The 24,307-nt window shown below is 31.6% G+C and overlaps 1 protein-coding gene across 1 annotated transcript; it reads right to left on the bottom strand.

Moving 5' to 3' along the window:
• Positions 1-488: 488 nt before the first annotated feature.
• On the bottom strand, positions 489-24,093 carry LOC148300591 (gamma-aminobutyric acid receptor alpha-like). Its single transcript, XM_088274567.1, has 9 exons — positions 23,931-24,093; positions 18,624-18,691; positions 13,935-14,158; positions 5,130-5,212; positions 4,873-5,043; positions 3,382-3,668; positions 2,130-2,375; positions 1,272-1,401; positions 489-853 (listed from the first exon to the last, which is right to left on the bottom strand). The coding sequence occupies exons 1-9, from the start codon at positions 24,091-24,093 to the stop codon at positions 660-662; spliced, it is 1,566 nt and encodes a 521-aa protein (XP_088130693.1). The 3' UTR covers positions 489-659.
• Between the last annotated feature and the right edge of the window lie 214 nt (positions 24,094-24,307).

The following is a 24,307-nucleotide window of genomic DNA, read 5'->3' as shown; positions in this document are numbered from 1 at the left end:
TCAAGTTTATGCTTGTTTATCGAATTGTTTTATTGTTTATGGTAAAATTAATTTGTCCACAGACACCCCTTTTTTATTCGAGTAGGGGTAATATTTTTGACGAAATAAATGATTTTATTATCAATGTTTTTACACCAATAAATAATAATCTATTTTGAAAACTTTTCGCTTTTTCTTAAATGGAAATACCAATTAAGATGTTTTTGAATTGTATTTTTTTTATTCAAGTCATATACAATACTATATCGACTTTGCTGATAATAAAATGGAATCTTATTGGAATGTATGGGAGGCAATAATAAATACACAAACAATAAATAAATATGTTTTATTAAATAATATCAGAATGTAAATAGTTGAAGGTTTAAATTCTTTAAAAATAATAAATTTAGGGTGCAATAAAAATAGTAAATCATTTCGAAAAATATTTTTATTCAAAAATATAATTTTCTAATAACATAAATTCTTCGAAATATTTATTTTATAATTTTAAAGGGACGTAGGGTATGCTCATGCAGATATTTTTTTTAACTAAATATTTTTTTATCTACTCGTACTTTAAATCATTTAATTCATTTGTCCTACAGCTTGGTTCTATTTTTCAAATTCCATAATATATGAAAGTATTTTTTTTACTTGGCATATAGCATATACTAGTTTTAGGATTTGTATGTAGATTTGATTCGTTCACTTCTAGAAAGGTAAGAATACCAATAAAACAAATTTATCGTTAAAAATAGTAGTGGAAATACGACTCTGGAGGCTCTATCGATTTTGGAAACAGAATTGTAGCGTGGAGTTCTCTTCTTTTTCTTTTTTGTATTCGCAAAACCTTGAAAAGACATACGATGACCTGGAAAAAAGAAAAGCAAAAGATAATGAATAGTATTCACGTATTTATTATACACTTTATTCCCTGTTTTTAGCAGTTTAATGATACTTGTTCATTCTTCATGTTATTATTTTGTTGTAGATATTGTTTATATATCGACATAGACATGTATTATTTTGAAATTAAAAAAAAACTACACGAATATTGACAAACATGCTAGTACGAGTATGGATATTCTACCTCGAGTTATTTTCTTTACAATGTTATTTTCTTTCCTGTCTATTCATTGTCCATTTCTTTTCCCAAAGTAATGAATACAATCCCAATTGGGTAACCGAAAAGTAACAGTTATTCATTATCCACATCTCTATTTGTTGGCAATGGTAGTTTTCGACAAGTTCTACTTGATTGTGGAAGGAAAACGTATATAATATTTAACCTGCGCTAGTTGCTGTGTTGCTTCCATATTCGGGAGGTGTCTGTCGACCCAAGCAAGGCAGGCCTGTCCAACTGAGAGACGATCTCCGGGAAGCTAGACTGGGAAGCGTGCAAGCTCGTAACGGAATCACCTGTAAACGCACGATTTATTCTAACTTTACTTAATTTTATAATGCAAATAAAAATATGTATTTTGAGTACCGTGTTCATGAATCGGGTGATCAAAATAAATAATATTTTTACTGTACCCAAATCTTTGTTTAAAACTGCTGTTGTCGATCAGCATAGAGTCTATTTAAGTACTAATTACAAATTTTAAGAAAAACAAAGAAGTTATTATTGCGGTAGGAATATGAAAATTTTAGTATTTACATTGCTTAGGAACTGTCATTGACTAGTTTAAGTGTTTAGTTTGTAATCTGTGTAACATTCACCATTCTTCCAACGATGAACAACCACATTCTTAACTTTAATTTTTTTTAAATAAAAATGCTTCAAGTGACAACACAGTTAACATTTTAATCTTCATCCGCGATATATTGTAGTTATATAGTTGAAATGTGTATTGGTGAAGTATGTATATACTTGAAGTGTGTATACAGTATATACAGTGATCAAAACTAGACTATGCCAGATCCTAAGCTCTGTGAATACCCAGGCTTCTATTTTCCTATTTTAATATATACATTTATATAGTATATCCATTCATTTTATTAATTTATGTATTTTTCATCACACATATAATGACAGTTTTCAATATTTGTTGCGATATCAATAAAATATATTTATCCTGAATTTTTGTAATTAATTACTTCAAAATACCAGAAGTAGTTTTATGTAAATATAGAAAATTCCCCACCTCTAAAAGAAAAACATCTTTCCCATTCTTCTTATCATTTCCGTTGCTTCCATCTGAAGGTCCTCCTACTGCGCTGTTTTTTCTGGAAGGACCTCTGGCTTCAGTCTGTGGTCTCTCGGAATGCATTCTGCATGTTGGTCTGCTGTTTTTGGGCTCGTCTTCATCACTGCTCGAGTCTGAACTCAGCTCAGCGCTGAAGTAACATTCCCCGGACCCATATTTGGTGAAGTAGTGAACGACTGCAAACTAAAAAAATGTATGTATGCATGTCTAAAGCATGTCAGACCTCGGCTCCTGATGCAAGTTTGCACTGCAACCCCTAGTGCATGTTGGTTCTCGGGTCGACCAAAATCGCATGTGGTAAACATTTTGTGTAGTTGTACGTGTGTAAATAGTGCTATGGCGGTGACGGGTGGTATTGTTTGCATGCTGTGGTAGTGATTATCCTAATGAAGTGACGGGTACGTCTCGAAACCGGTAGACATATAAATCTCGGTGAGTGGTTATATATTTATATTACTTACACTTTTGTAACAAATTTTAAAGTAAAAATGGCTGAAAACAAAGTAATTGCTTTAAATATTATTAATATTGAGAATAAAAAATGTAATTTTCAAGGATATTTTTTATTACATTTAAGAGTTTGAGTGAATGTGCTGTAATTATTTACAACGTGTAATACTTTTAAAAGTAAAGATTATCGTAAATAATGAATTTCAGGAACAAGTGCAAGAATTTTTAAATCTAGGAAGATGTTCTCAAGGGATGGAACAGTGAATGAAGATATTGAGAGAAGGGTGAACGCAGGGAATATGATTGTACAAATTGTATATGGTGCTTTGAACAGAGTTATTGCAAATAAAAATATGTATGTCTATCGATGCCAAACTGGCGGTTCACTTTGTGAGTCTGAACTAGGGATAGTTGGAAAGATTAAGAAAAGTTATTTAAAGTGCTATGGACATGTGGAGCGAATGAATAACGAGAGAATTATTAGAAAAATATATTTTGCGAATGTGAACGGGAGAACAGAACGAGGATGTCCGAAAAAGACTTGGCACGACCAGATCAATCAAAACCTAAAATCCGGTGATGTCAAAAGTCTACGTAATCGGAGGACATCTATGACTAGATGTATGGATGTGAGAGTGTGGCATAGCATCCTCTCTGTCTACCTCTGCGGAAAACAGCGTGATGGTAGAAGTAGTAGTAGATTTTAAATACAGTTTTGCGCGTAGAGTTAACTTCTCACCTGTATGATGGTAGCAAATATAAATCCAAAAGACAGGAACACAAAGAAGTCCAGGGCAGTCGGATAAGAGACTTTGGGAAGGTCGGTTCTCGCCTCTAGACCGAGGAAGGTCATCGTCAGGACTGTGGTGATCCCTAGAGACACTCGGTCCGCGGTGGCCTCTCGGTTCAGCCAGAAGGACACCCACGAGAGCACCACGAGCAGAATGCAAGGGCCATATACTTGGATCAAGAAATTGCCCATGTGACGTTGCAGGTGGAAACTCACCAGCAACATTGAATATTCACCTGAAACAAATGATTAATTAACAGGAAAATAGTGGGAATTGACTTCGCGATGCTGATTCACAATACGACTATCGAAAATGTAAAGAAATATGGTAATTAACCTGTCCAGGAGAGAGTTAAAAAAAATACCCATTATCTTTTATATCATAGTCGATGCTATAAGCAACATATTTTCTTGAATAAAAAAAAAACTTGTGTACCAATAAACATGATTTATCGCAACATTGGCAATTTTGACATAAATCATGTTTTAAACATGTTTTGATATAAATCACGCCATAAATCATGTTTTGTATTAGTCCTATATATATATACCAGTGCTCCGCAACTGGTGTGCCGTGGCACACTGGTGTGCCGCGAGCCTGATACAGGTGTGCCACGGTCAAATTAATGTATATAACATTTTATAATTATTCATTACGTATATACACAATGACAAAACAATTTTGTCAATTTTTTGCTATGTAGGAAAGAATAATTATTATAAAAAAGTAGTTTTGTCAATGGTCTATATTTTTTACCTGTATATTTTAGCTTTTGGTGTGCCGCGGAATTCTAGGAAGAATTTTGGTGTGTCGTAGGTGGGAAAAGGTTGCGGAGCACTGATATATACGACCATACTCCTGGAAAGGTTAATAGCCCAAGTAAGTACTCTAGCTCCCTTCTCTTTACACAAAATATAAAGGAATGCTTGAATACTTTGGTCATTTTATGAGGACGGATAAATACAAGGTAATACGTATTATATAACAATGCAAAGTCGAAGGTAAATGCAGCATAAGAAGAATATGTATATTTTGTCTTCAAAACTCGAGATACTGATTCCAATGTTGCACTAAGACGCTGTTTAGAGATACTTAAATGAATAAAAAATTGCCATGATGATCGTCAACACTCAGCGTGAAGTGGCACAAAAAGAAGATAAAGAATGGCAGAGGTGGGATAAGGATGGAACAGCCTGGTTATTTTATCATGACGGCAAATTGCTTCTTATCGGTTTTGATACCAAAAAAAATTGCCACATTTTTTTTTACCAATGGTAGATTTGAATATATTGATTGACATCTCAATAACTTGGTATTTTTTTGGATCCTGAACTAGTCAGTTTGGTAGTTCCTTCGATTATCTCATTTATCTATTTGGAGCAGTCTTAAACTATCTTCGAGGTTTTCAGTAGACTATTTTACTAGTAACTAGAACTTACTAATGTACGATGGATTAGATTCATCCTTGGTGTACGACTTGACCACGGTATCTGTGTGGTTAGCCGCAGGTGTAGCTATAAGATCGAACTGGGAGAGCTTCATATCCTCAGCTATGGCTACTTGGCGGTTTATATTCCATCTGTATATCACGTCTACTGATGTATATCCAACTGGAAAAAAATCTTAGCGATTATTTGTCGATCTATTTTAAGATGGCAAACATGATAACTACTGCACTATGAGGATAGGTACTTACAGGACCCAAATTTTAGCGGACATCGTTGAGTGTCCATGGGAAAATCTGCCAAATTCATTGGACAACCTGCCTTTATCGTTAATCTGTAAAAATAAAACACAGAGTAAACAAAATAAATATATGGTAGGTACAAAATATTTATATTCAAGCATTATCGATAAAATAAAGAAAGGTGTGTTGGGATGGTTTGGACATGTTAATCGAATGTGTGAAGAAATAACAGTAAAACAAATTTGTGAGCCAAATTTGGTTGGTAATAGAAGTAGAAAAAGACCGAGGAAATCATCATATATTTCAAATACTTGAAAGTGGTCAGGTCGGAATAATCGGTGCGTATGTATGAGGAGATGCATGAATGTGGAAGAGGCGAAGATTGTTTGCAAGGACAGAGTGGTGTGGCGTTCTATTATGCCTACCTACACCTACGGGAAGCGGCGTGATGGTTAGTAATTTTATATTTATTTTGTATTATATATTCTTCTAACGCTTCACCCCATGGTGCATAGGGCACTGCATCGTACAGAGGCGGTGTTATTTTGATCGTTAAATTCACGAAGGAAAGGTAATCAGCCTTTCAGGGTCATATTAAATAAATCCTAGACTGAAAAATCACCAGTGTTTATTTTGACCCTCTTGGGAATTGAACCCGGGACCTCCAGCATAGCCAACTACTATACTATGGAGGCGGACAAATGTATTATTCAAATAAAAAAATCTACACTAAGGTTACAGATATTATTGACCAAAAATCTGGATTTGCAACTTGATAAACGAAAATCTATTTTTTTTTGTATTTTGTCCTTGAATGTTTTTTTGCAGATACTTTGTGGCACATTTTATAAACTTATAAAATGAAACAATTTTTTTAACCACTTTTTTATTGGTACATTTTTTCTCCAATCGCCCACTAACCTAACTATGAATATTTCAATGTAGAATTAGTACATGTTAAACCCTGATGATGGCAAGGTTCTTGTAGAAGCCGGTTGGAAAAAAATGTAACAATAAAAAAGTGGTTAAAAACAAAGTTGTTTTATTTTATAAAGAAAATCTTAAATATTATTATGGGATGTTCTTGGTGCCGTCGATGGATCCAATATATGATTTGACATTTGCAGGTGAAAATAGAAAATCGTGCATATGTTTGCATTTATTCGAGTGAATACAAGTGTCGATAGAATATGCTTTCCTCGAGAAATATCCGTAGGTGGATTTCGTTAATACATTTCTATTGAAACAGATCTGCGATGTGGAATAAACGAACAAACAGTAAAAAAGTCCTTATGTGAAAAGAGCGGGAAAGAGATTGTAAAAAGGAAGAATTTCGACAGGGAAAAATTTAGAAAGGAAGAAAACAAAATTAAATAAAAAAACAGCTACTACCCCCTCTTCAACCTTCAACGTCCCAAGGACCCAACTCTAAAATTTAGAATTAGCCTCACATACGGTGTTTGAAAATGATGCGGAATGCATCGAAACACGTGTCACAGTAGATTTTAAGAAATAGTGGTATTTACTAAGTAAAATATTTATTTAATTTAAAGTTATACAGTTTTTACAATATGTTCAGTGTGTCCAAATCTTTGCTCACAAATTCAGGGTTGTACTCCAATTAGGAGTTACTTATATCAAGAATTTTATTATTTAAAATAAAACATTTGTATTTGACCACCATTTAGTGTTGTAATACAAGTATTTTATTTAAAATATTCAACATATAATTCCACAACATTAATGTCGAGTCAATAAATATTATAAGATTTTTATTGATATCTCAACATATCGCTCACTCCTTTCAAGAACGTCATAAATAAAAAAACTTGATTTTTCAGGATAACGTTTTTAAGGTTTAAAAATAAACACAATATATTAAAAATAAATATCAAGCCACTTATTGAACTTTTTTACTGAGCAACAGATCTTTTTAGGTAAAACTTGAAGGTTTTTTCTCCACTTGAAAAATATTTAGTATATTTTGTCCGCCTCCGTAGTGTAACGGTCAGCACGCTCGGCTACCGTTCTGGAGGTCCCGGGTTCGATTCCCAAGGGGGGTAAAATAAATATAAGTGATTGTTTCACTGTCATATTTATTCAATATTACCCTGGACTGGTACCTGAAGCGGAGGGCTGATCACCTTTCCTTCATGTGTAAACGATCAAGATAACACTGCGTTTATATGACGCAGTGCCCTATGCACCATTGGGGTGCGGTTAAGGGTTTTATTATTATTATATATTTCAAAAAATAATTCAACAATACCTTTTCTTCAAAATGCAAAAACAACATTTTCTGTCCTGTAGCGGGTAAATATAAAGTTAAAAATATGCCTCTTTTGCTGATATATAGTACATTTTTTGGGCATTCCGAAAACATGCACAACTGAAAATTGACGATTTTTGATTTATGACGTTCTTGAAAGGAGTGAGCGATATATGAAAATAAAAATAACACATTCTACTTGTCTTACATATTTCGTGTATTGGTAAGCATATAAATTTATTCAAATAAATTCAGGTGACTTAATATTAAATAACCATTTATTTTCCATTAAACTTTTTACCTCAAATAAATACAAATTATTTTGAAAATAGATAAAAATATCATACAAGTTGTTATGATAGGTTTTCAAAAATATATTAACAAAACAAATAATGATAATGTTCATAATATTTTTGACATCTCAACATAGATGAAGAAGAATATGGAGGTTTGGGCATTTAGAGGGATTAAAACATGTCATAGGCTGGTTTAAGTGATCACTTTATAATTTTGTATCATTCACCAATTCTACCCATGATTGACCAACCACAATACTCAAATTCTTGGAACTTCTAAGTATATTGTTCAAATTCGAAATAAAGTGCTTGAATTCACTAAAATTTTACTAGAGACATCTCTATGGTGAGATGAGAGAAGCTTTTTATTAAACATAAACTTTTTTATTTGTATGTGAACATATAAGACTCACCCTTACCTAGACTCCATACCAAGGAATATTTTTTAAATTTAAATTTTAATTTTAATTTACTTTGTTTAATTTACTTTGTTTATAAAAGAATATAATAATTGTAAAACGAACTTCTTTATAAGAGTGGTAGAAACGTTATATAAGAAATGTTTTGTATATTTACCAACTATTTTGTATTATTTAAAAATGTATTTTGTAAAAAAAAAATAATAAAAAAATGTGATGTCCAAATCCTAAATTATATTCATATTAAAAATCTACTTCTAAACCAATCCAACCTGCCAAAAAAAACTCCTAATTAGGGATAATCCAGATTTGTGAACTAGTATTTGAACACACTGAAAATGTTATTCGCAACATTTTTATTTATTTCATCCAATCCACGAATAAACAAGACGCATCCGGCCTAAAAAATGCTGAATTTATTTTCCGTCGCTCGGTAACAACTCCCGCCGTAAATGGCTGACAATTTGACAAGTTTGTTCTGCGAGACGCTTGTGAAATCCGCCATTGGCGGAAATAACTTGATATGCTCCTGAAAACCGGCGACGCCAATTTAAAGTTTATTTTAGACGAATATTGGAAAGGCACTCTATCAGACGAATATCGAAGAGCCAGGCTAACAGGATTCTCAGTGGTATTCAAATTACCAGCTATGACGGGTAATTAATAAATCAGGCCTGTAAATACCCAGACTTCTATTTTCTTTCATTAATTGATGCGGAACTTCGGCAGTCACTTTGTGGTAAAATCTATTAATTTTTAATTAATGTTTTACTTAGTAAATACCACTATTTCTTAAAATCTACTGTGACACGTGTTTCTATGCATTCCGCATCATTTTCAAACGCCGTTTTTGAAAATGATGCGGAAAATTAATGTTTTACTTAGTAAATACCACTATTTCTTAAAATCTACTGTGACACGCGTTTCGATGAATTCCGCATCATTTTCAAACACCTTGTTTGAAAATGATGCGGAATGAATCGAAACACGTGTCACTGTAGATTTGAAGAAATAGTGGTATTTACTAAGTGAATCATGAAGTAAAAATTCTGAATTCTTCTTCGAAATTGAAGAAGAATATAGAATTTTTAATTAATGTAAAAAGTAAAGTAAACATTTGAAAATGATGCGGAATGCATCGATATTCGTGTCACAATAGATTTCAAGAAATAGTGGTATTTACCAAGTAAAACTTTAATGAAAAATGTACTGATGTTACCACAAAGTGACTGCCGAATAAATTTATGAAATTTAAAATAAAAGTTGCCCCATTAATAATTCGTACTTTTTGCGACGGACTTTAAAACAGTACTAAAACGTTTTATCAATATAATTATCAGTCCTCCATTATAATCGAGAGTTCAAAAAGTCACAATTCCCGGCAGGTTTACAAACTGATGAGTGCCATTTTATCTCGTCTCAAAAGTAAGTTTGAGAAAAATCATTATGGCAGCATTTTCTGAAGAAGGGGTAGGTACCCAAGGTTGTCGTTAAGAGGTGTTTTATCAGATATTTCAATCTCACAAAGAGACCTTTAGATTTCGACTTATCAGGATATTTTTTTATGGTAATATAATATGTAAAATAAATAAGTTATTTACTTTATAATTCTGGTGAAAACTCTTGTAACAGCAGGTGTATAGCAACACGCGTGTATTCGAATGCAACGTTGTGTCAAATTTCATAGCAATCGGAAACTAAAGGAGATTTAAAATTTTTAACAAACGTATATTTACACTTTTAAAACGAATGAGTAAGAAATCGTTGTATGACAGAATTAAAAATATTAAATGAATAAGTATTTAATATAATTTATATTTGAAGCACTAGCTGTGTGATTTTTCATTTAAAAATTAAAACGTAACTTTGTTTTAAAATCACTATAAATATTTTATTATAACTTAATTACAATGTCTACCGGTTTCGAAGATAACCGTTTCTTTATCAAGACTGATTAATACTAATACTGATTAATACGTATTAATCAGTCTTGATAAAGAAGCGGTTAGCTTCGAAACCGGTAGACATTATAGTTAAGTTATAATAAAATATTTATAGTGATTTTAAAACAATGTTACATTTTAATTATAAGTATTTAATAAATATATTTAAAAAAATAATGATTCTCGCACTTATTCTTACACTTTCTTTTTACAGACATTCATTATGTATGTAAAAGTAGATATACATATTGAGAGAAGAGTGAATGCAGGGGACATAATAGATGGTGCTTTGAATAGGTGATAGCAAATAAAAAGATATCCATGGAAGCTAAACTGGCAGCTCATGACGAAGTGCTAGTACCGACACTGTTGTATGGAAGAGAAACATGGAATTGGCAAAAGAAGGATGAAATCAGAGTGGACGCCGTTGAAATGCATTCCCCTGAAAAATGTGTGGAAAATCGGTGTATGACAGAATTAATAATGAAGATATTAGAAAGGAACGTATAAGTTAACTAGAGATGGTTTAAGATAAGTTATTTAAAGTGGTATGCACATGTGGATCGAATGGATAAAGAGAGAATGAATAAGAAAGTATATTTGGCAAGGTAAATGGGAAAAGAGAACGAGAACGCCCAAAAAATACTTGGCACAATCAGATCAATCAGCATCTATGACTAAGATGTATAGATGTGAAGGAAGCTAAGAGTGTATGTCAGGATGGACGAGTGTGGCGTTCCATCCTCTCTGTCTACCCCTGCGGGAAAATAACGTGATGGTAGTAGTAGTAAAATGCTTTTTGATACGATAAAGTATTTCGTCTTGACCGTTTAAGATTTTAAATACAGTTTTGAGAGTCGAGTTAACTTCTCATCTGTATGATGGTAGCAAATATAAATTGCGGAGTTCTATCCATTCTTTCTACGCCTGCAGTAAACGGCGTTATTGTAGAAGAAGTAGTAGCTGGTAAATTTTGACGCATATTTGAATTACAATAAAGAAATGTCTCGCTGGGCATTAAGAAGGCTTTGCCTCATTTACATTTTGACGCCGGTCGATCTGAAGAGGTCCAAACGATCCCGACATTTCTCTCCTCCCTTCAATATGCCTATCTGCATTTTAGATTTAAACTTTTGTGCCCACGGATTACTTTATCGCCGTTAACAATTGTTTTCGGGCAATCTGAAGAACAATTAAGAACCACAAACTGTAAAATAATTGGACATTGTCCAAATTCTAGACCAGTCAGTACATTGGCATTGTTAGTTTCTCGTTACATCATACTGCCACGTTCCTTACTTTCTTGAATGCTTAATATCAATCGAAATAATCAATAGCATCGTTGAATCGCCAATATTTTAATAATTTTGGTTATTTTATAAAGTCTTTATAAAATTAATTAACTTTGTTTTCACCACTTTTTTATTAATACAATTCAACCTACCGGTTTCAACAATACATTGTCATCATCAGGGTTTATTTTAAATCAAAAACATTAAAATACTCTCACCAAAAACTTCCACACACTCCATTTTTTGGAAGTTTTTGGTGAGAGTATTTTAATGTTTTTGATTTGAAATAAACCCTGATGATGACAATGTATTGTTGAAACCGGTAGGTTGAATTGTATTCTAAGAAAGTGGTGAAAACAAAGTTAATTACTTTTATAAAGATACTGTAAAATGTGCCACAAAGTATCTGCGGAAAACATTCAAGAAAAAATATTTTATAAAGCTCCATTTTCGTATAATACTACCAAATTTTTATATTTGGAATAATAACATACATACATATGGAATTGTTCCCAACTGCTGAATATGATAAATCTACGTGTCCCCAATAGATACAGGATAAAATACGCCTTTTATAGTGATCTACTACAATTTATACTGCAATATACTGCAATATTTTCTATAAACTATAAAGTACACATCCCTAAAGGGCGCTTCAATGTGATTTAATTGGAGAAAGGAGATTGTGGAAATGATTTAGCAAACAGATGCGTTTTTAGTGCCAATGAAATAAATAATGTTTTTCATGTATCTGTTCATTATTAAAATAATTAAATAAAAAAGTAATGTCATTGGATCACCTAGGGCAGATAAAAGTCAAAGCTCAGTATTCGATAAGTCGCAACATAATTTTCTCTAAACCAAAGTAACATTTAACGTTGTTCAAAGGCAATGAGTTATTTTTTTTCAAATATTTATATTTATTTAAAAAAACCGGAAAAGTATCCAATATACATTAATTAAAAAAATGCGGACGTGGAAAAATCTCTTCGGCAGTTGGCCGGAGTATGAGTTTTGTCTTATTTATTGATTTGGCGTTTTAATTTGTAGAACTCCATTTTAATTTATGAATTAATTTTTAAATCAAACACTGAGTTTTTGAGTCCACTTAGTTGTATTTTATTAAATACACATAAAAATTCATATTGTGACAGTTGTTTCGCCTAGTTATGGCATTTTCAAACGAATGTGAAGACTAAATGGACTGACGGTCCTTATGTAGCTGTAATACAATTCTAGGTACTTCTGAGTTCTGTCTTTGCGAATATGACCTTAAATACAATAGCTTTTTTAACAATAGTGAAAAATATTTTTGCTATTCACATGGAAATTTATTTATTTCAAATTAAACCTATTTTAATATTTTACAAGATTCTAATAAATAAAGGTAAATTGACACCGTTATACATAAAAACATATTTTATGAGCTCTTTCCTTATTATTTGCCTTTATGATGCTGTATTATTGCTGTTTCCTTTGACAACGGCTCAAGTTTTCAGAAGAATCTCGTTTCGCTTCTTTCCTCAAGTGTCTGTCTATAGATATCCGTTCCCTGACTTTTAACTCGTATTTAAAGCTACAGAGCGTTTCATTTAAAAAAATATAAATTATTTTTTTAATTCTGCTGCTTAGATGCCTTGAATTATTTGAGGACTATCCTTTAATTAACGACTACATATTTCATATAAAAAACATATTTTTGTGAGTTAGGTTAGGTTAGAAATGGGAATTATATTTTTATATTAGGTATGTGTTTTTTTTTAATTCTTAATTATTCCTCAACCATTATTAATTATTTGAAGTAATTTGAATCGATGTCATGTTATTTAGAATCAACTTATATTAACATATTTTATGCTGTTGATAATTTACTGTTTATATTTTTTTCTTCTTAAAGGTTTTTACAGTTAAAGTTATAATATTATTGGGTTATGCATGTACATGTATATTGTATATTTATATTAAATTTGTATTCGTTTTATTTTCCCAAAATTTAGAATGAGTCCAAATACTTGTTCACAAATCTGGATTATCTCCAATTATAGGATAAAAGTTATTTTTAGATCATTTTTTAAATGTTTTTCGCAGATAATTTGTGGCAAATTAAATTAATTAATAGAAGGGTAATTTACTATGAGTATTTCAATGTTTTAGAATTTATTACATAAACCCTGATGATGACAAGGTTCTTGTCGAAACCGGTTGGATAAAGTGTACCAATAAAAAGTGGTTAAAACAAAGTTGTTTTATTTTAAAAGTTTATTTTTAGATCGTTCAGTTTTCTTTTATTTCAAAGATTTTTCCATATTTAGAAGGTCAATTACCAAAACTTGTTTTAAATAAAAATCTCATCTTCTTTTCGATAAAAATATAGAAGAATGAAAGAGTTATTCAATGAAGAGTGTATAATATTAATTAAAAAAAGAGTATATTTTATTACGTGTGATGGAAGGTAACGAAGCAAAAAAAGAAAGACGTAATTAATTTTTGGGAAGTAAAGGAAAAAGGACCACTGATGACAAACAAAAGGGATAATGAAAGGAAAAAAAGTGATACGAGATTTATAAATTAAAATAGCAATTATCGCAGGCATACCTGGAAGAATATAGGACTCGTCCATCCTGGTAGAGCCTGACGAACTTGTTGGGGGTTGTGATGGTGTGCAGATAGCTCTGCTTACCATTGTAGAAGTAGGTGTCTGGCTTCCATATCTTCTTCAACATGGAGATGCTCAGCGCCAGAGTCTCCTTGGCTTCAGCGTGGAAGGCGAGTCGCCGGTCTATCCACGACTGACGGAAGTAACAATCCATGGAGTATGTCTAGAATTGAATTTGGTTGGTAATAGAAGCAGAGAAAGACCGAGGGAAAACTTACAATAAAATTAAATATTGTCATGTAAATGTTTGAAAAATAAGTAATATTTTAGGCCAAAAAAGTTTTGAATTGTTGGGTAATATATCCAAAATAAAACACGGGTTTTGTTGGATTGAATTCTACATTGTGTTCGATAATGTCCTAAGAAGACGAAACGCGTCACGTATTAAAATATACATAAATAAATGTAGAATTTAATCCAACATAAACCGTGTTTTATTTTGGATATATTACCCAACAATTCAATATGGAATTCTACCAACTGTCTGCAGTTACAATAAACAAAAAATATTACTATCCTAAATTCACTCATTCGATTCACATGCCCAAACCATTTCAACACACCTTTCTTAATTTTATAGATAAAGCTTATATTGGCCTTGCATTCTTTCCTTATATCACTATTCGAACATCTATCATACGACGTTTTGTCGCACTTTCGTCAAACAAATTAATGTGGTTTATGTGGTTGAAAATAGGAGCAGAGAAAGACTAAAGGAAAAATTGGCATTTTCGAGTATTTTAAAAACTTGAAAGTGGTCAGGTCAGGAGTCGACATGATCGGCGGGTATGTATGAGGAGATGCATGAATGTGGAAGAAGCGAAGATTGTTTCCAAAGATAGATTAGTGTGGCGTTCTATTCTCTCTGCCTTCTCCTGCGGGGGAGCAGGATTCTTTACAGAGATGTTAAAATGATTTTATTATTTTTTTGTAACAGCTTATTATTATAATTACCCAATTTATATTGGTTTCAATATCTCATTTTTCTTTTTCAGATTTCTCCCAACAACCTCGTACATACATACATGTATGTACGAGGAAATAAATATCCTGTATAGAGAAGGTGGAATGGAGTTCTCGGATTAGAATTTCAGCTGTTTGATGTCAAACGGAAAATCCACCTTGGATCGTAGAATATATTTTTAACCTTATTAATTTTATTGGGTTATTTGAGTGTCGGAATTGGATACACGTGTTGGTGTACAAATAAATATTTATTCTGTATAAATAAATATATCGTATAAAATATATTGGAAGAAATAGACATATGTTTTTATTGACTTTAAAAAAACTCATTTTGAAGAGAATAAAATAATTTTATTAATTGATTTGGCTATTCATTGTAATATTAATCCATTTTTCATATAGATTTCCCTTGGTAAATACCACTTTTTCCTAAAATTGATTATGATGCGGGTTTGTTTTTGTCCGCCTCCGTAGTGTAATGGTCAGCACACTCGGCTACCGTTCTGGAGGTCCCGGGTTCGATTCCCAAGGGGGGTAAAATAAATATAAGTGATTTTTTCACTGTCATATTTATTCAATATTACCCTGGACTGGTACCTGAAGCGGAGGGCTGATCACCTTTCCTCCATGTGTAAACGATCAAGATAACACTGCGTTTATTTGACGCAGTGCCCTATGCACCATTGGGGTGCGGATAAGGGTTTTATTATTATTATTATTATTATTGTTTTTTTTAAGATTTTTTTTGTAGGAATACCATAACCCGCAAAGCCTCTACTTTTAGACGCTTTTCTGCAGGTAGGATAGTGAGAATAGGATAGGTAAATATGAAAAATACATCACAAATACCTAGATCAATTGAAAATAAATAATTCTTGAATTTTTTTGCACTTGGCGGGAATCGAACCCGCGACGTCAATTTCGCAATCGAGCGTAAACCCAACTACGCCACTATTTTTACGTTGTATTTCGCATCATTTTCAAATGCCTTAATATGGTGTTTATAAATGATAGCGTATGCATAAAAACACGTGTCAAAATAGATTTCAAGAAATAGTGGTATTTATCAAGTGAAGTTTAAAATAAAAATACATACGAATATTCAACTACTTTTTTGTGTGTTAAATTTTATTACCGTAATTTTGAAAAGTATTACTTTGAACTCGTATAATATATGAATTTTACACATGTGATATTTGATTCCATTTAAAACTCTTTGTCACACTGTAACTTTGTTTGAAAATGATGTTGATTTCTCCGAAACACGTGTCATAATAGATTTGAAGAAATAGTGGTATTTACCAAGTAAAACTTAAATATTTTTTTTTTAGATATTTCCACAAAGTGACTAAAATATTTAATAGTTTATTATCACATCAAGATTTTGATTTGGAGAAATTTATGTAAAACGTAGTTATTTCTAGGATTATGATTACTGTTGCTTTTTCAATAAATTTTAATTCACATTTCCACAAAGATGAAGAAGAATATGTAAGTCTGGACATTTACACATTTAACAAACTGTCAAAGGCTGGATTATCAATTTATATACGTGGAAATAACGTACACCAAATGAAATTTAATTTCAACAGAAATTTTAAATAAAATATAAGAAAATATTATCGACTTAATGCTTTGATGTAATTTCTTCCAATCAACCCATATTATTTTCTTGGAGTGTGTTAGTATTGGTACATACATGCGTGTGTGTATTATAATTATTAATTACTCAAGTCGCAGCTACACATCATATTATATACATATATGTCATTACTCGGTTCATGAATTGTGTGTTTGGTAAAGTAAACAGCTGAATCTGAGACATGTGATTAGAATTCCTTGGAACATTGTCTCCATTTAACTAACTACTTATCAAAATACACACATGTTGTAATTTCACTTTCCAATCGAGACCAATTCCCCTATAATTAAAACAAAATTACATATCGAGGTATCAAATTGTCAAGTGCTTGTCACATATTTGTTTATACCTACTATACGATACGTTATGTACTATGGACATTTGAGAATATTATAAATATATATATATATATATATATATATATATATATATATATATATATATATATATATATATATATATATATATATATATATATATATATATATATATATATATATATATATATATATATATATATATATATATATATATATATATATATATATATATATATATATATATATATATATATATATATATATATATATATATATATATATATATATATATATATATATATATATATATATATATATATATATATATATATATATATATATATATATATATATATATATATATATATATATATATATATATATATATATATATATAAATATATATAGTCTGTGTCTGTGTCTATGTTGAGGTGTGAAAAAAAGTATATTGGAAACTTATTATACTATGTGTTAAGATTGTGTCCTAAGACTTATTATGCTACGTCCGCCTCCGTGGTGTAATGGTCAGCGTGTTTAGCTACCGTGCTGGAGGTCCCGGGTTCGATTCCCAGGGGGGGAGGTGAAAATAAATATTAGTGATTTAACACTGTAATATTTATTTAATATTACCCAGGACTGGTTCCTGAAGCGCAAGAGTGATCACCTTGCCTTCATGTAAGTAATGATCAAGATAACACTGCGTCAATTTGACGCAGTGCCCTATGCACCATTAGGTGCGGATAAGGGTTATATGATATATGATAAGATTGTGTTCATTATTTGTATCACTTCTGACCTTTATATGCACTCAATGGTGCATAGGGCAAATTCATATTTATTTTGACACCCCCTGAGAATCGAACCCGCGATCCGATGTGCTTTGCTGTGACTCACTCAGTCTGGTTATTACAGAGGAAAGCAAACTTTTCTAATGAGTTGAATTTCACAATTATTTAAAATATTAAAAATCTTTGTCACAACAGTACATATCAAGAATCACGCTGTCTCCGTTACCAATGTTTAATTTTTGCAGCGTGAGGTTCTGTTACATTTAATAGAGGTGATGATAGCATCGAAAAATATACAAAAAAGCTGTTTAAAAAAATATGTTTATATGAATAATTTCAAAATTTTGAGTAAACCAACAACAGAATTTTTATTTTTATAGATAATTCTTAAAACGCTATAAAAACAAATAAAATTTAATATTTTCTGTATAAAAAATACAGACAAAGGGGAGTTATAATCACACTCTTTACAATAACCCTATCTTATTTATTTTTTATTGTTTTATTTCTTAAGTAAGCTTATATTACAACTAATATAAACTTTTATATATGGTACACTTACTTTACTACATCTAATAATAATCTTTAACTTCTTTCAGACTCTTTTCATTCTTCATACATTCAGGCATCTCATAATTCATTTTTAAACCCTTATACATTAAACAATTTTGCGACTCTATTATTTTTTTTAAATGGCAGTCTTACTTTATCCTTATTTCTAGTAATATATTCATGACAATTAAAAAAAATTATCCATAAAATATTTTGGTAATTTATCGTTAAAAAATTTATGTATAAAAATCAGCATATTAAATTTTAATCTCTTTTTTAAAGATAACCAGTTTGATTCTTCTCTAATTTTTTCTACATTATTATATTTTAAGTTGTGTTGATTAAATTCTGAGTACTTACCATATCCACTTCTGATATTGGTCCCATGCTTCTGACCATAATGTCAACTTCGATTATTGCTGGTGGACCTAAAATAACAAATATTTATAATTTATTAGCTAAATATTATAGTTATGTTTGGCGGCCATGCCATGCTGTGGCTCAGTGTAGTCAAATCGAAATGAAAGAAAATACACAATAAAGCATACGTTTCTAATAATTTTTATTTCGCAATACTTTCGAAGAGTTTTTAATCTTGAAAATATATAAAACAACAATGCAATCGAAAACATTGAAAATTGTAAATCGCAGCAGTGTCAAGGAGCACCCTGTCCACCATAAATAATTTCAAGTTCCGTAGAACGGGGCTACTTGAACTTTGATGTGTTACTTGAGCTCAGTACAAAAATAAATCTGTATTTGGTCTACAATAATGAACGTAAGTAAGTAATAAGTAGCCCCGTTCTACGGTATTGCATTTAGTAGACAGCCTTATCCGCCTCTGCAGTGTAATGATCAGCACGCTTGGCTACCGTACTGGAGATCTTGATTCAATTCCACTGGGGGGGGGTCAAATAAATAGAAGTGATTTTTTCACTCCAATATTATTCAATATTACACTGGACTGGTAGTTGAAGCGAAGGGCTGATTATCTTTCATTCATATGTTAACGATCAAGATAAAACTGCGTTTATATGATGCAGTGCTCTATGCATCATCGGGTGCGGATAAGGGTTTGAAGAAGACAAGAAGACCTTTTGACGAGGAGAGCCAATTCTAACAGCCATTAGTGGCAATAAGTGGGGACAGTGCCAGGAAGGAAGAAGAAAAAAGTATAAGGGTATTCTAGCGTATACTTGCAGGATATTACATAAATATGGCGACTGCCTTTTAGTTATTCTTTTTTATATCCGGATACCTCAGAAATTCGGTGTGGAGGAACAAACATATAAGAATAGAAAGTAAAATGAACATATACAAAACATGTGTTTGACCAATAGCCACTTATGGGATCGAGGCAAGAGCAGATACTTCCAGAACAGAATCTCGACTTCGAACCTCCGAGATGAAGACTCTCCGATCCATAACCGGAAACACATTGCGAGACCGAGTAAGAAATACCGACATCCGGAGCATGTGTAAGACGGAGGATATCGTGAGGTGAGGACGACAACGAAGGCGAAGCTGGAATGAACATATAAACAGAATGTCAGAAGACAGATTTCCACGTATCGCCCTTCAAGGTAACCCTGATGGACGCAGACCCCCAGGCAGACCTTCGAAAAGATGGAAAGACAGCTGGGAGTCAACATCCCAAGAGCGACATGCGGAGGCGCAAACAGATCCCTAGGATCTACAAATAGAAGAAGAAGAAGCCTTTTAGCTCGATAGTTGTCATTATTGATAATCAAATTCTTTTCTCGCAAGCATAAACACGGTCTAGGGAGAGAGATGAAAGTATGTCGTGTAGTGGCGAACTAAGTCAGTGTTCCCTCGGGACTATCGCTTCCAGGATTGGTAAACAACCGATCGGGAATCATGACGGAGGAATACAGCGTCTGGAATAATACGTAGCTCTAGTGCACTTAGTTGTACGTGTATCCGCGCCTAGAGACGTCGGACTGATTGAAGTGTTGTTCTATAATCCGACCATTTTCTAATCAGCAAGTAAGAAAATCAACTAGAAATGAAAGTAAAAGAGATACTAGATGAAATGAAATAATAATCTCAACGATTAACTATACGTATACCATTATACCATTATACGTACGTAGGTAATTTAAAAAAATAAACTTCCGGAAAAATTTAAATCTATAAAAAATTATTAACCTTTAAAATTAAAATAAAATAAAAAAAAACAAATAAGACTCACCCCTACCTAGACTCCATGCCAAGGAATATTTATTTTAATTTTTAATTTTAATTTACGTTGTTTAATTTACTTTGTTAATAAAAAAATATAATTATTGTAAAACGAACTCCCTCTCTAAACACAAGTATCTACTTTATTAGAGAGGTAGAAATGTTATATTTGAAATGTATTGCATATCTACTAACTATTTTGTATTATTTAAATATGTATTTTGTAAAAAAAAAAAATTAATAAAAAACTATTATTACAACTAATTCGTATCTCTAAAATGATAAAGCTTAACGTATTTTTTTAAACCACGTTTTTTTATTATTAAATATTTTTTTAATTTTAATTTGTTTTTTAATAAAAGTAAGAACTGACACTATTGATGAAACATTATCGATAAAATTAAGAAAGGTGTGTTGAGATGGTTTGGACATGTGGAACGTATGAGTGAGGAAAGAACGGTTAAACAAATTTATCAGGCGAATGCAGTTGGAAAAAGAAGCAGAGGAAGACTGAGGAAAACTTGACACAATCAGGTATGTGAAATACTTGAAAGCGGCCGGGTCAGGAGTCGTAATAATCGTCAGGTATATATGAGGAGAGGCATGACTGTAGAAGAGGCGAAGAATGTTTGCAAAGACAGAGTGGCGTAGCGTTCAATTCTCTCTGCCTACCCCTGCGGGGAAGCGGCGTGATGGATAGTTAGTTTGTTAAAATTGACACTGGTAGATTCATCCTTTCACTGGATGACTGACAAATAAAAAAATACTAATTAATAAAATAATTAAACATAAAAATTAATGATTGTTTTTATATCACTTCCAACTTAATCTATTTATTATAAAATTGACTACTTTTCATTTATTAATTACAAACAGTGATAATTACTAAACTACGTTTCCATATTTTTTTATTTCATTTTATTTTTTTTTACAAAAATACATTTTTGAAATACAAAATAGGTAAATATACAGAACATCTTATATACATATAACGTTTCTACCTCTCTAATAAAGTAGATATTTGTGTTTAGAGAGGGAGTTCGTTTCACATTTATTTTTTTTTTTTTTTTTATAAACTAAATAAATTAAAACAAAGTAAATTAAAATTTAAAATAAAAAATTAACAAGGTAAATTAAAAATTAAAAATAAACATTCTTTGGTATGGAGTCTAGGAAGGGGCGAGTCTTAAATATTTTTTAATTTTAGTTTTAAAAGTTTGATAATTTTTTATAGATTTTAAGTTTTCCGGAAGTTTATTAAAGTTTTTTTTACCTTTGTACGTATAATGGTTTAACGCTGCTGTTGTTTTACATCTGTGCAAAATTAAATTATTAGAATATCTAGAGTTACTTGAATTTTGCACTTCAATTGTTTTTTCTTTAAAAGTTTGTAAGATAGCGGCTTTATTAAAAATTTCTTCAATAGTTGGTATATTAAGTTCTTCGAATACTAGTTTTGATGGGTAAGTTCTGGGCTTTTTAAGAATTATTTTTGCAATCTTTTTTTGAATAATAGAGAGTGATTTTAAGTTTGTCTTATAAGCTCCTCCCCAGCCTATAATTCCATACTGCAGAATTGATTGTACTAAAGCATAATAGACTGTTTTTATAAGTTTTAGAGATAAAATATTTCTTAGTCTAATGAATACATAAATGAGTTTCCTAATTCTTTTGACCATAGTGGCTATTTGTACTTTCCACTTCAAATTACTATAAATTATAATGCCTAGGTACTTAATATTATTCGCTTTTTTAATTGTCGAGCATAATTGGAGGCAAGAATGATTAATATTGTCATTTTGATTATGGATTGTGATATTGAAATTTACTGGGAGGTCAAATTGGTTAATGGAAAAGGGTAGAAAAAAAGTTTTTTCACTGTTTAGTGTTATTATATGGTATTGTATGTATTGGTGCAGAAATTGAGTATATTATAAAAAACTTGTAATCAGATAGAAGCGGTTAGTATCGAATACTAGAAAAATCGTATTTCGCACACAATTTGTTGGCAACATTTCCAAGAGCAGTCACTTTGCAATATTTGCGGTGCATTTGTCGTGTTTGTTTTGTGAAGACACGATACGTTCCCGGGGGATCTCAAATGTATAAGAGCAGGAAATGTACTGGCAGATCCGTTTAGAGAGATTCTAATGAGAATCGAAATGGGATCTTTCAAATACCACTTCGGTTTCTCGGCAAAATATAAAGTATAGATTTATGTTATATGAGAAGAAGATTAGAATCTAGAAGAAGGGAATGTCGTCTGACTTGGGGGATGGAAATTTATTAATAAATACGAAAATTGTAAAAATGTGTTAAACATTTTGTATAGTTTTAAGTGTGTAAATGGTGCTATGGTGGTGAAGGGTGGTATTGTTTGCATCCTGTGGTAGTGATTGTCCTGACGAAGAGACGGGTACGTCTAAAAACCGGTAGACATAAAAATCTCGGTGAGTGACTTTATACTAATATTATCAACATTTTTGTAAAAAAATAAATAAGTACGAAAATTGTGATTTAGTAAGTCATATATTTTATACGTGGATATAGGAGGATGACAGAGAGAAGAGAAGGCCTCTTCCACATTCATACATCTTCTCATTCATACACGCTGAGTATTTTGACTCTTGACCTGACCACTTTTAAGTACCTTTTTAAATTCTTGATAGTGCCAAGTTTTACTCGATCTTCCTCTACCTTTATTTGTTTAACTATCCTTTTTTACTCATTAGAATCACATGCCCAAAATATCTCACCGTATCTTTCTTAGTTTCATCGCTGATGCTTATCTCAGCCTTGCATTCTTTCTTTTTATCACCATTCGAACATGTCACTCACTCCTTTCAAGAACGTCATAAATAAAATAAAACTGAATTTTTCAGGAGAACGTTTTTAAAGTTTAAAAATATAACACAATACATTAAAAATAAATATCAAGCCACTTACTGAACTTTTTATTTTGCAACAGATTTTTTTAGGTAAAACCTGAAGGTTTTTATCCATTTGAAAAATATTTTGTATATTTAAAAAAATAATTAAACAATACCTTTTCTTCAAAATGCAAAAACAACATTTTCTGCCCTGTAGTGGGTAAATATTTATTTAAAAATAAGCCTCTTTTGCTGGGATAAAGTACATTTTCTGGGCATTCCGGAAACACGCACAACTGGAAATTGACGATTTTTGATTTATGACGTTCTTGAAAGGAGTGAGTGATGTATTATACAACGTTTTGCCACACATTCGTCCAAGAGAACGCATTTCGACTGCATTCAGTCTACTTACATCCTTCTTTTGCCAACTCCATGCTGTACTTCCATACATTAGAGTCGGAACCAGGACTCCGTTGTATACTGCACGTTTAGCTTTATCCAGTAAATGTACGTACTTAGCTTTATCCAGTAAATGTACGTACTTAGCTTTATCCAGTACGTACTTAAAAGAAGAAGAAACATTATAACTTACCTCCAAAGTCTGGTCTAACGCTGTTATCATATCCTCTCAGTAGCCCATCGAGCAGTTCTGATATATTCTTATGGTCGTTCATCTGAAGAGACGTCACGGCGGAAAGCAGAGCTGCGGTGGTAAGGAGTGTCGCTGCGCACTCCCAGCGTCCTGCGCCACGCATGTTAGGAGCCAGCGAATCAGATGGTTCCAAGAGTCATAAGTTTGAGAATCTGTGGAAAAACAAATACTTCAAAAATTGTCACTAAACCGTTTTGACGAAAAATAGAGTGACTTAGATGGATATAATTTTATGTTCAAAACACCAGTTATATAGAAAAATGATTTGTCATTAATTGGTCTTTTTTAAAAATATCTTCCTGCCTGTTTCTTATTTC

Source organism: Brachycentrus maculatus, unplaced genomic scaffold (genome assembly GCF_059751285.1).
Source record: "Brachycentrus maculatus isolate JH-2025_06_01 unplaced genomic scaffold, ASM5975128v1 h1tg000691l, whole genome shotgun sequence".
In the NCBI taxonomy this organism is placed as follows: domain Eukaryota; kingdom Metazoa; phylum Arthropoda; class Insecta; order Trichoptera; family Brachycentridae; genus Brachycentrus; species Brachycentrus maculatus.
The sequence above is the reverse complement of the archived record's forward strand: the minus strand, read 5'-3'. Positions and strand labels throughout refer to the sequence as shown.

Bases quoted from the DNA above. Each gene is read 5' to 3' on its own strand.
- LOC148300591 (XM_088274567.1), bottom strand. From the start codon at position 24,093: ATGCGTGGCGCAGGACGCTGGGAGTGCGCAGCGACACTCCTTACCACC. The intron at 18,692-23,930 runs GTAAGTTATAAT...TTGTTATTTTAG, and splicing joins CGTTAGACCAGACTTTGGAG to GTCCACCAGCAATAATCGAA. The intron at 2,376-3,381 runs GTGAGAAGTTAA...ACATTTTTTTAG, and splicing joins TATTTGCTACCATCATACAG to TTTGCAGTCGTTCACTACTT.